Source organism: Telmatherina bonti (assembly GCF_933228915.1).
Source record: "Telmatherina bonti genome assembly, chromosome: 10".
NCBI lineage: Eukaryota > Metazoa > Chordata > Actinopteri > Atheriniformes > Telmatherinidae > Telmatherina > Telmatherina bonti.
Window position 1 is genome coordinate 34,045,820 of NC_136628.1, and position 18,597 is coordinate 34,064,416.

General features: G+C 41.7%; 1 protein-coding gene across 1 annotated transcript in view; it reads left to right on the forward strand.

Moving 5' to 3' along the window:
• Positions 1–10,036: 10,036 nt before the first annotated feature.
• Positions 10,037–18,597, forward strand: part of opcml (opioid binding protein/cell adhesion molecule-like) — a gene marked incomplete at both ends in the record, with an annotated part of 219,797 nt that continues 211,236 nt past the window's right edge. The window contains one exon of the mRNA XM_079248215.1: positions 10,037–10,194. Coding sequence (XP_079104341.1) covers positions 10,037–10,194 — 158 coding nt within the window. The remainder of the gene's footprint in view (positions 10,195–18,597) is intronic.

Below are 18,597 nucleotides of genomic sequence, written 5' to 3' on the forward strand. Positions count from 1 at the left end.
TATCTGTAATTATTCAATTTCTCCTTTCATGTTTGGATGTTGTTCATCTTCATCAGCTTAATGTAAATTACTTTTGAATGCATCTGCCTATGAAATGCAACATAGAAATAAACGTGCCTCGCCTTGATTTGAAATTATTTCCATCATCCTACTTTTGAGGCCCATTAATTGCAGCATTTCTGGCCAGTAAACACGAAGCTGAGTTTAAAGAACGTAAGGTTTGCCTTTTAAAGTTCAAATAAGATCATGTATCCCAGATTGATGTAAAATGAATTTGTAAAGAAAGAAAATAGCGATTAGTTTAAGAGCTGAAATGTGATGCCTGGAGAGGAGATGGAGCTACTTTGATCTACTCCAGCAAATTTCTCCAGATCCTCAGACTGAAAGCTGCCTCGCGAGAGGTTAGCAGAGACATAATTAACCCCATAAATCTGTCTTAAATGGACAAGTTACCACTGAGGAGAGGCTGTAATTGTTATCACGTGGACAGACTGTGTTCCACAAGCAGCTGAAGTTTGGCTTTGCTGTGGAGAAACGGCTACATTACTGTGGCTACTTGTCAGAAAATCTCACCAAACATTGCTGGACTTCAGTTTGGCTTGAATAAGTTGCATAATGTTGCTGTGTGTGAGCCAGAGGAATCCGAGGTTCTGCAGATGAATAAGCTCTTTTCATCCAGCCTAGCCGTGTTTTTGCTTGGGTAGCCTGCTTTGGCCAGAGGCCCGTCCATTGTCTGCTAGCCCTGCCCATCCTTGCATGATATGAATAGAGATTAGGATGGATTGTCTGAATAAAGCACCCGAGGTCTGCTGTGAATGTGTTGCAGCGGGAAATACCGCTGCATGGACAAATGAAACAAAACAAAATGGTTGCAACCATGTAAAAAGATGCTGATTTAAGTAAAATTAGTTTATTTTTAATCTACCGTCTATTTAAAGGTGAGCCGCATCTTTCCTCTACTCACCCCGTTATCAGTGTTAGTGTGACACTTCAGGAATGATTCATGTGGGCTGAGCAACAAACAATGCCATGCTAATTTGTCATTTCCGCATGCTTGGCGTCCTCGCTAGTGTTGATGCTTTGGCAAGGTCATCAGATGTACCGGACCTGCTGCAAGGCAGAGTGCTGAGGGTCAACAACATCATGCATATCATATGGATTGAAAGAGATTGCAGTTTCATTTAACCCTCCAAACAACTCTGCATTGCACACGTAAGACACTCTTCATGACCTCTCATGATGGGGTTTTTGAATCTCCTGTTTTCTCACCGCACACGGACGGCAGAAGTGTTAAAATGTCACGTGTCCAAATGCAGCTCTAATGGACTGAAGCGGGATGTCTGTGAGTAAATGCCTGTAGTCCACCTTTTCCTTCCATGCTTGACTCTAATTAAGACCACATATCTTAGATTTTGCTGAGGTCAGGGAGGGGTTTTAATTTAAAAACCATTAAGATGTGCACCCAGCGAAGACGCGTGTTATATCCCAGGCCGATACGGCTCTAATTAAGTCTTATCTTTGGCCAATTTCCATGGCAGAAAACATAATAATTCCTCACTAACAACCCTAGAATAAACTAAACAACAGTTTGGATGAAGGTGATGGGCTGCACACGTCTGAACAAGCACTGACTTGTGCATCCCTGGTTTTAGGATCCCAGGTCTGCCCTCGAAACTGTGAAACTGAAAGGGAAATGGTAAAATGTGACAGAGGGGATGAACTGCTTTACAGTTAATGTGACCTGAAAGACAACTTCTGGTGTTGCAGCCACAAAATCGGGTAATAACATCTTTAAAAAGCTTGTCGGCTTAAAAAAAAAGGTGATTGTGCAGGAAATTTAGAGCCTTTAGCTCGTAAAGAAACACTTTATTGTCAAGTGAACTGCATGTGCAGGAGTCTGACGAGGAGCATGCTAACTGCAGCCTATCAGGGTTTTCACACTCGCACAAACATTCGGTACCAGACAAGAACACAATGTGTTACTTGTGTCTTTCTCAACTGATGTTGTCGATGGACAGCGCTGGATCCCCACCCCCCCACTGCCCCATCTAATATCTTAACAGTGGGCCACACTGACAATAAGGTAAAGAAATTAACTTGTTTAGTCTTCTCATGAGACCCAAAAGCTGTCATAGCAATCGTGAAAGCTGCTGTTAGATACGCAGCAGAGTGCCACACTCATCCCTAGTGGCCAGACAGCCCTCCATGCATACAGATTGGGGTGGGGAGAAACAGAGCGGGGGCGCATTAGTAAACAAAGCGAATGTGGCTCAGTAAGGTTCAGACTCTCATTATCTTTAACGCTTTCCCTCCAAAATGACCTCTTCTCCTCGACCTGATCTTCAAACACTTGAACTGAAAATTTCGTCCTCATATTAAGTGTAAAAACGGACAAATTAGCAGAAGCCCGTCTGATCTCTGACAGGTTTATAATAGTCTCTGGCAGGCCTCCAAATCAACTGGTCTGGTCAACAACCAGGGAGGCTGATAGATTCCTGAAGTCATGAGCCAAAAATGATTCCCATAAACTACATTTTATTTAAGGGTAATAATCCAGATTAAAGGCGCAAATAAATGTTTTTAATTACATTTTTTTAAAGCTTTTTCCATGAAAATGCTGAACAACATCATGTCTGTTCTTTTTGAGCAAGAAAAAAAGTTACTAACTAGTTACTAACCAGCCTGGTTGTTTCCACCATCCATCCATCAACACATTTTAATTTTCTCATCTATGTAACGTACATTTAGATTTCCCTCCTGATTCAGCTGCTCTTTGTCCAGATAGCAGCATGTACGCTAAGATACACTGCAAAAAAACAAAAATAAAGAACTGTCAGAGCTGAGTGAACTTAAACATGAAGGCAACAAGCTGCAATGCTTTTGACATTATATGAAACTAAATAAAAAGGACAACACAAAGTGGAATCCTACATAATGTTTGTAAGGAGGTAAAGGTCTGTTGGTATATTTGAGCTGAAGTACTGCGGCTGTTAAGTTGAAAATATCTCTGAAAAAGGTGCAGCAAGCGGCAGTAACTTGGTTTTGTAAGTGAATCTGAATCGCGGTCTCAAGTTTGTCAAACTTAGTATTTGGATTTTGATTTACAAAATCAGGTTTAATTTTTGTTGAGTTTGATGATAAACACTTTAAAGTTGGGGGAGGTCATGTTAGGGAGCTGGCAAAGTGGCGCCTTGTCTTGGCTCCTCCCCTTGTCTTGGCTCCTCCCCCTCGTGTTTTACTCCCTGCGTGATCCGATGCTTTTATATCACCTCCGACAAGGAGGTTCTGGTTTCATCGGCGTTTGTCTGTTTGTGTTCAAGATAACTGAAAAAGTTATGGATGGATTTTTATTCAATTTTCCGGAGTTGTTGGAAATGTGAAAATGAAGAACTGATTTAATTTTGATGGTGATCCGGATCACCATTTGGATCCAGGAACTTTTTAAAGGCCATGGCGGAGGTTTGCGCTCTCCGAGTGCTTTTTTATTCGCAGTTTTGTCCACCAACGATTTTCTCTTTCTCGGCTGTTTAGCAGGAGGAGGCAAATAAACTGAGCTGGGGTCGGGAAATTCTTCCTGCATTTTCTTAGCCGTGTTTGGCTTCTGAGTTTCTTCTTCACTACTTTGTATTTTCATCCTAACACACGATTATGTGCTATTTTTTATTTTTTAATTAACAATTATTTGCATTCTGAGTTTAAAAAAGGGTTGGTTAAATATTTGCATGGTTTTCTCACTAAAAAAAACAATCTAACTTTCTGAAATTATTATTTTTTTTGTGTCCAGTGCCAGTAAAATAGTGGGGGGGGGACTCTAAAATCACTGTGCTGTAAAGAATGAGCCAGACAAAATAAGTTAAATTGTTTAAAAAATGGAATGTAGATGTAAAAAAATTGATAATAATAAGAAGAGTAAAATATACAAAAGACCCAGAGGGTTATCCCTTTCTAGGGCACTCAATGAAATACATTGAAATTAGAAATTTTAACATAGTGTCCTTCTGGTATGTAACAAAACCTCCATTCTGTTGTTACATTAAAAAGATAGTTTCCTGCTAAAAATAAAATAAAACACAGAGATCTAAAATAGAAACTTGCCCCATAGAGTTAACAAGCAAATTGAATTTCTGCTCCTGTTTGGTGGGTTCATTTCGAGCCCTGCTCACAGGTCGCAAGTTAAGGATGATGCAATGTAAGTTTTCTGTTAGAATGCTGTGAAAGAAGTTCACAGCTTTGAAACTAATATAACAATGAAAAGTTTACTGGAGAAAGTCCAAAAAACAAAGAAAATCTGTTTCTCCTTGGAAAGATAAAAGCAACATGATTCTTTGTTTACTCATCTGCTGCTCATCATTACTTCATGGTCGGAGCGCCGCGTCCAAGGCCAGTTCGTTGTTCTCCTATTCTATACGACTGGACTTGAACTCAAAACAAAACAGCTTATTACAACAGCTGTGCGTGTTTCATGCATGAGCAGTGGAAAACAGGGTAGTAACCTCAACAGCGGCTGCTTCCACTCTTCATGTTTGGCTGGACAGATAATGAAAACATGACACACGTTAGGAACGCTAAGAAACAGACGTAGTGCCGTTAAGACGCTCGCTGGGTGTAAAAACCATGGACTTCATCTTAACTTGCCTGATGAGACCAGGCAGAAGTGCGTTAGGGGTGACAATGCCAGGATAAAACCTGACCCCGAGCTCGTTCAGCTGTACTCCTCCAAGCCGAATTTACATATATATGCAAGACGCCAACACAAAACTGTAATAATGAAAGTCTTGAGGAAAGACTTAACAAAATTCTAAGAAGACACTTTCTTGGAGCAGTGACCTACTTTTCTTGCTTGGCAGCTCAGCTTTTGTTGTATCCTAGGGGATGAAAACAGCATTATAGGCTGCAGATCTCCACTGTAAACTGTTGGGATTTTGTCGGTCTGTTTCCATTGAAAGTGTAAAATTCTTGAGAATGAGGTTGCATCCCAGAAAGTCTATTCTCTACAAGAGGTCTTTCACCTGTTTCCTGGCATTGCTGCCACTTCAGAACACTTTCCATTTGAGGACTGTTTATCCAAAGGATCTAATCTTAATTCATCCACCAGAACATCAGCAAAACGTTGCTTCAGAAAAACACTACATGAGTAACCAGGGAAGAGTGTGAAGCTTATTGCTGGTGGTTGTTTTGCAGCAGCCTTTATGGGCTTAGTTCACATTTGGTATTAAACTTCAGTCCCGGGTGATCCAGTCACAAGAGGAAAGCATGGAAAAGAGATGAATGCATACAGGAGGTTTTAAGGATGTGTGCAGGTTGTTTGCACAACATGTGAATAAATTTATGCACATTTGTTTCACAGTCCAAACAGAAGATGTCTCCAGGACACACTGTGGACACATTCTGGATCGATCCGCACAACTACAACTCACTGAAATAGTTTTATTTATATATAAATTGAATATTCTCAGTTTATTTTGCTTTCTTTTTTTTTTTTTTTTTTTTTGCACACAAACAGCTTGAGCTCAAACTAGCCAAAAGACAGACGTCGATGCCGGACCAAAGTCCTTGATATATCTTTTGAGCTCAGTTGGGTTTAATAAAAGGTCAGAGTGAGAGGACTGTCTTCTTTCTTTCAGTCTTTACCAGCATCATTTCTGTGCAGCAGGGATTACCCACCCGGTCTGCAGGAGCCCATGTCCTGCAGGTGTTGCATGTTTCCCTGCTGCAACACACCTTATTTACATGAAATGATCATTAAGAGATTCGTGCAAAACTTGACAACAAATTGCTGGGAATCTATTTTTTGCCTTAAAGTGGAACTATTATGTGCATTTCAGGCTAATTTAATTTTATTACTGAGACCAGAAGGGCTGGGATTGGTCGAGTTATTGTCACAAATGGCTTTATTTACTTCAGACCGACCCTCTCCGTAGGCTGTCAGATCAGCCTGTGGGCAAAACGAGTGGATTGAGACTCTTCCGCATTAAGCCCCGCCTCCCGCCACTGCACTACATCGAGAGCGCACCGCAACTGCTTTCGCCGTCATTGTAACATCTCATAAACAGAAGAATTAAGCTAATATAAACTCAATAAAAAAACAAAATACGATGTCAACACATAGCATCCAGCCCTACATGTTGGAACCTGAATCAGACCCTGAAAACGAAGTGGAAAACAGCAACCCACAGCAACGAATGCAGCAGGATGTCTCTCTTTGGTAAACTCACCAGCCATCGTTGGAAAGAACTTTATCCCACGTTTTCCACCCGCCTGATGTATTTGTACATGCCCTTGTTAACCAGGAGAAGGTAACCAATCACCGAACCTTATCCCCCGGGACGTCACAAGGATTTCCAAGTAGAAAAAACTCTCTAAAACGACGCGTTTTTCGTCGCCATGGAAACCGAACGGAGAGAGTGCTGGAACTCAAACTCAAACTCAAACCTGTGGTTAGGTGATAAAAAACAGTGCCGTTCACATGTCTGATGAGGATTCAACACTGTAACACTGTAGAAAGCTCAGAAAACCCAAAATACCATAATAGGACCTCTTGAAGGAAACATCCAGTACCTACAGGACATTGGTGGACCAGAGGACCAGAGTTGGTGATCCTGTTTTACACGTTCTGCGATCACGTTTTTACTTTTCATGCAACATGTCATCTTATTTAACTCCACATTCAGCTGTACTTTGTTCCGACAGTAGCAAGCTAACAGCATCGTATATGCTAACGTGAGCATGTGCAGCTAGCAGATGTGTGATGTTATGGAAGGGTGTCGATGGGAAATGTAGTGATCATCCCATCCTCATCATTTTCAGGACAAATAACTGAAATCATTCATTCCCTGCTTAAGTGACAGTTTATCTTTCATTTATACCTGTCTAAATTCATGTTAAAGTCACACTTGTGAATATTCATGAAGATTTTTACACTGAAGCGAAGCAGCATCCGTCTTGCATCCTGTCTCTTCTCTGAGCTCTCTCCAGCCAGAAAAAGTCAGCCAGATGTAGACTCTTGTCTTATCTCTATCTCAGTCATTTTCTTCCTTTTCCTCCTTTTACTCTCATCATGTCTTGGATTTCTTTGCTGAATCAGTCATAGTGTGTATTTCAAAGCTATCAGTGTGTTCATATCCAATTTGACCCCAGGCAGGAAAAGAAAGCTGGAAAGTGCCATTTCTCAGCCTCAGGACGCTGCAAGGCAGCGACGGCTGGACTTTTATAGTGAATGATGTGATGTTACTTTGAACTGCATGTGGCAAGTTGCTGAATGTTAATTTGGAAACTTGATTGTTAGAATAATGCAAATGTTCACAATTCTGCATGTTTTTTTTTGTTTTTTTTTTTATCTTGAGTCTGCTATGTTGTCAACAGTTTCTGTAACTGTGGGGTAAACGGCTTAGACTTTAGTTGATCTACAGAAGTTTTCCAGACATTTATATCATGTTTTGGAGGTTTACAATCCAACAGCAAAATGTATTGTTTATTCAGAGACTCTTCATGGTAAATGTGCAATAAGTGATATTCATGCGAACAATTTTCATAATTCCATCCATCCATTTTCTTAACTGCTTGGTCCAATTAAGGGTTGCAGGGAAGCTGGAGTCTTTCCCAGCAAGCACTGAGCAAGAGGCAGGGTCACCCTGAACAGGTCGGCAGTACATGACAGGGCCAACACAGACACAAACAACCGAGAGGGTAAAAATTGTCCCTCCTCGGCTCCCATCAGACTGGAGTTAGACGTTTTTGATGCACATGTGGCACCAAAAACAAGGTCAGTTTGCATTGATTTTGTGAGTTTAGCAGGTAAGAAGCATAAATAACCATTTAAAAAAACAAATCAAACACCTGGAGGAAAAAAAGAGTAAATATGTAAATAGTTTCTGTTGCAAATTTGTTTGAGTAAATGATGCAGGTGAGAAAAGGCTCTCTGGGCTGTGTTTTACGTCTCCAAACCGCAGTTAGAGAATCCTGGCAGGTAGCGATCATCAAGTCAAGAAGGTGATTTAGAGTTCAGAGTGTCGAAATATCACCATCGTTCTGAACTCAACGTGACCAATCCAGATGCTGATTTTACTTTTTATCTCTTGATGTCAACGTTTTAGCTGTTTCGGATGCATGTTTGTTGTATTTGTGCTTATATTGCAACTATATGTAACGGCTCTTGAATGGTTGCTGACTGACAATAAGGTCACACCAAGGATCAGGATCTGGACGTTTATTCTGTGAATAACATGAGAGGGCACAGTTCAGACGCGGACAACGGCACAGTCTCTCTCTCCGCCTCCTGCAGCAGGTCAGAGGAACGTGGGAAAATCCCACACATTCAGTCACAATAACAGTCATTTTCATCGACCAAAACTCATAAAAAACAAACTAAAAGACAGAGTAGCAATAATATATTCACTTTCTTAAGGCGTCTAAGCCAAAGCAAAACATTTTTAGACCGCTAGCTTGTTAAAGAGAGAGACAACACTGAAACGCGTCTTACCCATACAAAAGTTTCCCAGCTTTTGCCGCGAAGCTGCAAAACGTCACACATGCAGCTGTGGTGTACCACTAAATACAGCCCCCCTCACAACAACAGGCTACTAGGAACTTTGATAACAATATTTAGTAAATGGCCTGATAATTATATATAAAAAAAACCAAAAAACAAAACAGCCATTTGACAGTAAAGCATAACAGGTTCAAAGAATGTTCATAATAACTGATTAATATTTCTTAATGCTTTATCTTTAAAAAAAAAACAAACAAAAAAAAAAAAACAAACAACCCATTTTACTCAGCTACATATACAATACTGTTATTTGACTGTAAATCAGACAACTGAGGCTGTCCTGGAAAAATTGTTTTTCACCGTTTAAAAGAGCGGGATTTCGCAGAAATTCTGACGTTAAAAAAGGGAAACATGGCAACCAAAAATATCTAAATTTATCTTTTTTTTAAATTGTAATTTTTAGGTTTTAATGTGTATTTCCCATTTGAGTTGGTGCTGTTGGACTGTTTATTATTATATGTATTTCTTGTTCCTCTCCTTGCAGCCCAGCTGTATTTCTGATCATACAGAATCATCTGTACACAGACTGATACTGTTTGCAGCTCAGCTGACCTGTTTACCTCCAGACAGAACCATTAGCTTTCCATTAAGACCTCCTGTGAAGATGCTTCACCTGTCCACCTCTGATCAGATCACCCAGGACATGTTACCGTAGCACCAAGTATAAAGGGGGGCCCCCAGGGAGTCCCTGAGCTACAAGCCATCCAAGTTATATGGGGGGGGGGGTATTACTTTCACTGCCTGTATGTGTGCTGCACAGACAACCGAAACTGAATCAGCTGAGATGGAGTCATATTCAGATTCAGTTTATCATATCACAGCAGCGTCCCCCAGAAATCCCCCCTAAAGGGTCCGCTGGTGGTCTTAGGACCTCAGTTTAGGGGCAACTACAGTATAACCCCAATGAATCTTCCAGCGCCACGCTGCAGACCAGATGGTCCACATGAGATATGATAGCTAGAGAGAGAGAGAGAGAGAGAGAGACTACTTTATGAGCTGTAGTTAATGAAAAAAGGGATAAAAAAAAAAAGATAGTGAGGAGAACTGAGCCTCCTGCTTTGAGCTTCACACCGTCTCTCCACCAGCAGACAGAGAGAGGAGCAAGCCGGGGTGGGGGGGGAGAGGAGAGGACACTTGGCTGATGCATCTCTGCCACAGCATCCATTTCACGGCGATTACAGTTGGAAGCAGAAGGAGACGGTGCGCGTTTTCTCCCACGAGCACGGCGCTGCTCTCCATCCTGCAAAGTGCGTCTCCTGCGCGCGGCTGCGGAGCGGAAAGGACGCTTCTCCTCCTCTCCACGGCCACACGCTTCTCCTCCTCTCCACGGCCACGCGGAACGAGGCTGTTTACCCGCAGCTCAGAGCAGGAACGCACTTCCAGTGGAGTGTTTTTTTTTTTTTTTTTGCGGCGTGCTGAAGGAAGGAATTACTCCGCAGTTTGAAGTTTTCCTGGAAGTTGCGCAGCGCCGGGGAAAAAGGCAGAAAGATGGGGATGTGCGGCTACGTGGCGGCGCCTGGGAAATGCCTGGTCGTCCTCGGACTTAAATTGTTATTCCTTGTACCTGCAGGAGTTCCAGCCAGGAGCGGAGACTCTGTCCTGAAGGACAACATCACCGTGAGACAGGGGGACAGCGCCGTCTTAAAGTAAGTACCCCCCCTCCTCCTTGTCCTTGAACGTTATTGATCTGGTTGTTTAATATCTTATTGGAGATGCACAGCTGACATCCTCAGATGAAGTGTCGGTGTGTGTGTGTGTGTGTGTGTGTGTGTGTGTGTGATGGCAGCACATCGATCGTGTGTGTGGAGCGACTGTCATTTCCAGGGATTTTATTTATTTCTCTACACTTTAAGAAATGTGTGACACAAACAGAACCGTCATCCTCCACCAGAACCCTGTTCTGCTGGATGAGGAGCTTTCTTCAAACACGCACGCGCATTCCTGTGACGCTTCTTTCGGTTCGGATCTTTGCAGGATTTTCTTGTAGACCAGGTGTGGTGCTAGGACTCCAGGGTCTGTCTTTAGAACATGTGTAATGAGGCCCCTGCTCCATCTTCGCACCCTCTCATCATTCCAGGCTTCTTCAACACTGAGACCAGAATAAACAAAAAACAGGATAAAGCCTCGTTTCCAAACAGGATGAGAGATGCTGCAAGATGTGTTCAAGATAAATAAACATAAACCAACATTCACATATCTCAGCAACGCCTCTGACACAGTTTTCCTAAACAGTCCCTGGATGTCTGGGAGCTGAGGAGATTTCACTGCTGGACCTGTGAAAGAGGAGATTCGTCCCGTTTAAATAGAAAAAAAGATTTTGTTCCTGTGGAAATGTTGCTGAACCCACGCAGGACAGAGTTTTATCCGTTTTTAATGCAGCAGCGCCTGCAGATCCCGCACATCCAGTATTGATTTTCAGCTGGACACGGTTATCCTGACGTTCCTGGAGTCGGGATGATGTGTTTCTCTCAGGTTAACTTTGAGGAGATTTGTTCAGAAATCTCTTCAGAAGTAATTATTCTAATTATGTTTAGCGTATTATGAGAGACTCTGCCTCTCTGTGATGCTCTGTATGGAAGTACTTCCTCGCTGAGCCTTTAGTTTAGCCGACTTGATGCTGCCATCACATTCAGATTTCTCTTAAATTTCTTCCCGTAAACACTTATGTGTCAAACTGACTAAAACAAGTTTATGAGACCAGAAAACATCATTTGTTTTTATTTTCCTTTGACACAGTATCACAGCTCCTTTTGGAAGCAGAGTTGGATGGAAATGTGATTTTATTTTATTAAACAGTGTTTAAATGCAGGAGAAACTCTCAGGATCCTGTTTTAGACCAGATTTTTGTCCCTACTGGTTCAGCCGTGATGCTACGTTAGCTCCATAAAGAAGCACCTGAAAGCTGCCGGGATCTTCTGCAGCTAACAAAGCAGGTCGTTGCTCCGAGTAAATAGTTTCATTCTCTTTTATGTCTTTTTTTGGAATTTCTGCAGAAGATGCACAGAGATATGGCAGAGTTCGACTCATTTTCTCTGTAAAACGCTGGTCTGGTTTGAAATGTAGTCAAACATGTTCCAACGCTGCTGTAAAGGATTTAGAGAGGATCCAGTCCAGCTGCTAAACACAATGCTGACCACCAGCACCAACGTCAACAACCTCTGGTTTGGCTATGAGGTAAAAAGCATTTGTCTAAAACGGCTGTAACTTTATGTCTGTTAAATAGTTTTCATTTTTGTCTTTGTTTTGATGCTCTGAACAGAGGGTTTAATGTACGGTGATCTAAAAGGTTTTTCTGCTTTTGTAGGTCTGAATAACAGAATGTATTTTAACCTTAGCACAAGGTTTTTGCTCCTCATAGAGGTTTAAACAGAAAGAACTGGTTCTGAGCTGGACTCTGGGTCCAAATCTTCCTCTAGAACCACTTTGGTGTGGAAAGAAAGGATTAAGTGTTAGAAAAAAGAGAAAGAGGTTGAATAGACAGTGTACACACACATCAGCATTGTGGCCTAGTTATTAATAAGAGCCTGTGTTGCTGAGTGGAGAATGATTGACAGGACAAGACGGTTGTGTTTACAAAGAGCTGCATGTTCAGTACCGTAAGCTGTCAGAGCAGGGCAGCAGAGTACATGTGGCTCCATGCTGGCTGGGAGGGGAAGAATCCTGGTGGAATCTTATAAACCTGAGCATGGAGGAGCAGCCAGACGGCTCGCCATGTTTACCTGGGATGACGAGGTAGAGCGCGATGGCGTGCAACATGGAGACGGAGCCAAACGGCGCGAGATGGAAACCTGCTTCGTCTTCCTCTTCTCCCCTCTGAGCAGCTGCACTCCTCCGTTAATCCTGCCTTCATTCTCAGCCATGACAATTGTGTGCTGGTCTCCACTGATTAGTAGAACTCATTAAGCAGCCGGTTTGTTCCACTGAAGCTGTTCATTCTAGTCGCCTCACCCTGGACGGCGGCAGGCTGAAATCCACTTCTCAGTCCGTCGTCACGGAGACTGCGTGCTGCAAACGCTTGTCCCTGTAGCCACCGTCAGGTTTCTTTAGCAGGATCACATTTTCCCCTTTCTAAACCCAGACCTATACACCCCACAGTGGAGGAACCATCAAAGTACTTGTGGAGCCACCATGACCCAGAGTGGAATCATAAAAGGAGAGGTGTAGAAAGCGAACTGGAAAGCTGACAATGTGGTTACCCCGGGCCTCCCAGTGCTTCTCGGCAGTGGATCCAACACACTGGCCTTCAGCGAGATGAACTGCCTGTCAGTGAGCCACTCTCTGACAGGCAGCATAATCCAGGAAACCATGCCTTATCCACATGCATCACTTTGAGCTTCTCCCCGAGCAGGAGGGACTGGATGGTGTTGAAAGCAGCAGAGAAATCACTCGTCGCCATCCCTCCGTCTGCTTCTGTGGGTGGGAGGAAGCCTTGTGGAGTTGCCATGTGATTGCATTGTCCACACTTTTGCTACATGCCCCGAGCAAACCCAAAGCTGGTGCTGTAAGCCCCCCCGCCCCCCCCACTGCAGTGCCTGCAAGGGATGTCATCTCTCAAATGGCAGCGATGCTGAGGCTTGGAAGGACAGCAGACTGGAGAGGGTCGGATTCTCCGAGGTGGGCCGCGGGAAAGAAGCCACAGACTGGAGGCAACTGTGTGGTTCCTGCTTTTTCTGATTGATAGATGAGGGGGGGTAATGGGGGTGGGAGGCGTAGCCTTTACTAAATTAGGATGCACTCTAGCTAAAGTTAATCATTCACTTAAATATTAGAGCCGTGATACGACAAAATGAAACCTTAATGCTGCTGTATTAACATATAAATGGAAGTGTTTCGGACTCTTTTACATAACAAGGACCAGGTTGGAACATTGGCATTATTTGCATCTGGAGGGCAGCCATAGTGATGTCGATTATTGCCATGCTTGCGATATCTCAAGCTAACAATTGCATGGGTGGGGGGGGGGGTCATGTATTTGAGTGTGTGCAAGCTTAAATTAGTTGCTTTTGTGTGAGTGTACGATGATCATTAGGCGTATTTTTTTTGTTTACCCTGCAGGTTTAGCAGCTACCCCCCCCCCCCCCCCCCCCCCACACACACACACACACACACACCCCCAACCCTCTTTCAGCAGCTCTTGCCTGTCTCTCCCTGTTCAAGCTCTGATAACGACACCTGAGAATCAATCCGTTTAGCCGGTTTAGCGTTCCAAAAGGTGGAAGAGTGTTTAACTGGAATCCAGAACGAGGAAGGTTGGACAGAGAGGCAGGTGCATGCAAATGCAGACGAACTTAGCATTCATTGTTCCTGAAGCAGACAATGACAAGCTGTGTTTGGAATGAAAGGTGGTCTTCACAATGCAGAAAACTGCAACTGTCGGGGGGGGGGGAGGCGACACAGTTTTAGTCTGAACTGAGCAAATACAAGCAGGAGAAAACCTGCAGCTGCTCCCAGGAGGTATCGTTACAACAATATGAACATATGGAAAATCATTGGGGATGCAGGGTTATTATTGGAGAAACATTTGGTTAAACACGGACCGGACACTTTATTAAGAACACCAGTTCAACATTCACCTGGATTGGTTCAGAATTTGGTGGAAAGAACATGAAAAGATGGATCCATTCTGTTTGGTATCAACAGCTCAGACGGCTGGTTCTTGGTCCTCTTTGGGTCCCATAATGCCAACATGGTCTGATTTAACCACAACAGCCTGAGTGTTGCTGTTGACAATGTCCATCCCTTTCTGATCACAGTCTAGTTTCTGATGGGTAATGCAAAACGTCACAACACTAACAAGTCTGTAGCAATCATGGAACCATGAATCTGTCTCATGGAAAATCAAACCTTTAAGGTTCAACCTATGGAAGATATTTGAGGTTTAACATGAGGTTTTTATTTTTTCCTTTTACAAAATATAACAGAATATCAACTAAATTTTAAGGATATTTACAATGTGATGTGTCAAAATGATTTCGTGGTTTTCTGCTTCCTGGTATAGATTAAAAGGGAGAAGACAAATATCAGCATGTGATCAATAAGATTTTAAGCAACGTTTTAACCATCAAATAATGCAAAAATGTTCAGAAACTGGATGTTTTAAATCTGTTATGTTGAGCTCTATTAAGCTTAAGGCAGTTCTGAAGGCTAAATAGTTCACAAATCACCTATTTGTATATATATATATATATATATATATATATATATATTATTGCCTTTTCATTAAACAAAATCCTAAAACATGCTCTACATTAAGTTTGACAGCCATATATTTGGTGCGTTGGTAAACATGTTCCCATGTTGAGAGGGTACCAAAGGTTTGAAAGGCTTCATCCTGAAGGGAAATTACATGCAGTTAAAAGCAGCGTTTGAATGAGAAAAGCTTGTCGGGTATTAAGTGCTTCTTGATCAGGGTGAAAGCAAAGGGAATATGATCCTGGAAATATCTTTTTAATGAACTGTTGATGCAGCTGAGTGATTTTCTGTCACAGCGGCTTGTTTTGCCTGCATGGAACTTCAGCACGAACACCAGCTCTTTTGACATGAAGCTAAGCAGATGTTAGCTGCGGGATCATCTGCATTCATTATTATTCAATTAGATTTTTTTTTTCATTTATTTATTTATTTAGAAACAGATTGTGAAAAAAATCCTTGAGTAAGACATGTTAGAGGAACAAGACACTGATTAGCTTTAAACCACTATACCAGGTACATGTTTCCTCTGATTGGAATGTATTTTCTGGTCATTTAATGCTCATCCTCGCCATCCTTATTATTTTATGAATAATGAATACTAAATGGCTGGGATGTGGTCAGTACCTGCATGCTTGTGGCAGCTGTAATAAATATCTGATTCTAATTAACTGAGAGGTGAAAGGTTGGGTCTACACCTAGCAGGCAAGCCTGCTGCTGTGCTTGTCATTCAGTTAATGACTAGTGCTGACCATCGAGCACTGAGTTAAGGGGTGTGTGTGCATCTTACAGATATAAAACATGCAACATTAGTTATGTTGTCTGACTAATGCACCTGCTGTCGCTTCAAATATAGATAAAAATAACAATATATGCATGAATTGTGACCTCATATCCATGTTTCTTTTTAATATTAGGTGGAGGAAATAGTGATAAATAAGTCGGATCATCAGCTACATTTATTTTATCCTTCTAAATCAGGACTTATGTGTCCTATGCACCAGTTGTATTTTCTTTACAATTATCTTTTTTCAGAAACTTCATTTTAATATTCCTGTTGGATTTCTTTTTGTCTTTCTGAGGAATATAATCAACTGATGCAGATATGTTTCTAATTTTGGTTCAATTAAACAGTCGACATTAGCCAGTGCTGCACCATGGAAGCTTCCGCAATAAACCTTTCTCATCATCTTCATTTATTAATTAAAACAATATTTTCAACAATTAAGAAAATTAAATTCCTTTTGAGTTCATTTTCATTTGTTGGGACAATGCACAAAAAGTCACCAAGAGAAAAGATGCCTTAACTACTTGCTAATTTCCATCTGAGGTCCCTGTTCTCGGTTTCTGATGCTGCATCTCAGCTAGCTAGCAGCAACAATGCTAATCTGTTTGCTGCTAAAGTCCTACAGGTTAACGTTTTGGTTAACATGACATGATTTTCTGCATCACTAACATTCAAAATGAACCAGCTTTGTCTTTAGCTGCTCGAAGTGGAGCAGTATTAAAGGTTTTGATGGGGGGAGGGTTAGGGTTAGCTAGCATGTTAGCTTGATGGTTATTCTACATTGAGTGTGAGCGGTAGTTTTTCTCTTTGTGTTGGCCCTACAATGGACTGGACCAACTCACCAATCAGCCTGGTGCAGTGGTTCCAAACCTTTTGAGCCGCGACCCCAAGATAACATGCAATGGTGTCCAGCCCCCATGTGATGACTGATTGATTAATTATGTGATTTATCAGATCCTGCAGCCATCATCTTAACATAAGGCTGGAAAACTGGCAGAATCTTCACAAATAAGTACAACGTGGTTCACTGTTGTGACAAGGCACCCACATGCCCCAAATTAGCTTCTCTCATGGAGAAAACACAGAATTCAGATTTTTAAAGTAACATTTTGCCTAACTTCAAGTTTTCTTGTGTTAATGTGTTAAAGTGGTACTTCACAGATTTATCTCAATTATTGGTTTAATTTTGCAGCTCTGATAGAAATCATAAATTTATTTGATAAATTTAGGCTATATATATATATATTTTTTTTTTTTACAATTATCTAGTGACCTGAAAATCCCTCATGACCCTCATGGGGTCCAGTTTGAGATCCAATGATCTAGTGGAATTTGCTGGTGTGTGTGTGGAAGGACAAATTCTAACACCCATGTAGGCAATTGTCCAAATGATGTATAAATACTGCCTTATGATAAAAAAAAAAAAAACAAAAAAAAAAAAAAAAAAAAAAAAAAAAAACCCATGGTAATGATGTAGAACAACCTGGCAGTATATTACACACTGCAGCTGCTTGCACTTGGCCATCTGAGGTTTACCTCGCTAAAGGTCCGTTTACACTAAATGTTTGCTAGAATATAATTGTTTATACTTGAGGTGGCCTCAGAGGTACCAGTCTGCCCACCCTGATCCTGTGTACACATCTTCCCCTCAAATTAAAATTCAATAGACTCTCCCTTTACACAGGATCATAAGCCTGAAACTATTTGCTTATTTTAGAAAATAAAAGAGCACCAGAGAAGTAAATGATGCAGATATAATGAAAACAAAGGGATGCAACAAGGTTGTCAAGAAATGTATGTTCTGTTCAGTAACGTAAGCATAAATGTTAAGGTTTTTCTTCACTAAATAAGGCACCTCTGACTTTATCACCCAATGGTTTGCTTAATTTTCCCCTTATGATTGTTCCACTCATGCTATATGCACCATATTCCTTTCACGAGGTATCCTTAATTGCAAACTTTGGGTCTGAAATACATCCCAGATGCAATCACAGACACTGAAACAAAGGTTTGTTTCTGCATCACTGTCCATGGTGTGTTTACTGCCAAGAGAAAAGAAAAGCTTTTAAAAAGCAGAAAAGTCACCTGATTAGCCAATCAGTAGTTGGCGCTGGTCAACCTCATTTCATTATGGTCTGATCGGTAGTTGCATCCCGTGTGTACACCACATAATTACACCCAAAGCTGTCAGTCAGATGATGTGGTGGGCTTCTCAGATTAGCTTGGGGATTCTTGTGCACACATATTTTCCATTCTTTAGTATTTGTTGTTGCTAACTCAGGGGCTGACTCAAAGAAGGCTGCAGAAATCTGAGAAATGGTGTCATCCCCCATTTATTTTCCTCTATAAGTGATGGGTTGCACTGTCAGTGCAAAACACACATGGTTCTAACTGAACTCCCCCTGCCTCCACCTTTACACCAGCCCAAAACTCTTGTACAAAAACAAAGGCATCTCCCGCTTGACCTGTGGCTGGCTATTAGCTGTCTCTACATGGTGTGAAGACACTATCTTATCGCTACAGTTTTACTTGTTTGTGTTCAGCCATCTTTATACACTGTCTGGGAGCGTGTTTCAGAGTCAACCTTTATCGCTTACAGTTTCATGGCTTACGTTTGATGCTCTACTTGGTAGCTAGCTTGTACTCATCATGACATTTATTCTCTATCATCAGTAATTTGTTCCTGATTTAACAAAGACTACAAAAAGACAGACAAAACTTTCTAATTGACATTGTTTGACAATGATTCAGCATATTTTCAATATATGCCAATATATGATTCAGCATATATGCCAACCAGGCTAACAGCCTTGTTTTACCAGCATCCATTGTCTTGAAGAAGAGGACAGACTGCATGTAATAATCTTCCTCACAGTGAGCGGCTGTGTCCCAGCTGTAGATATGGATACTAGAATATCAGTGAAGAGCTGCTGCTTTTCAGCCTTTTCACCGACAGGTCCTTTGTCTTACGGCTCCCCTTGGCGCTTCCTTCAGGTGGACAGATTAGCTGCAGAGATGGCCGAGGTGATGTGCGGCTGACCTTTAGCACAGTCTTTGTTTTAGCTCTGTAAGA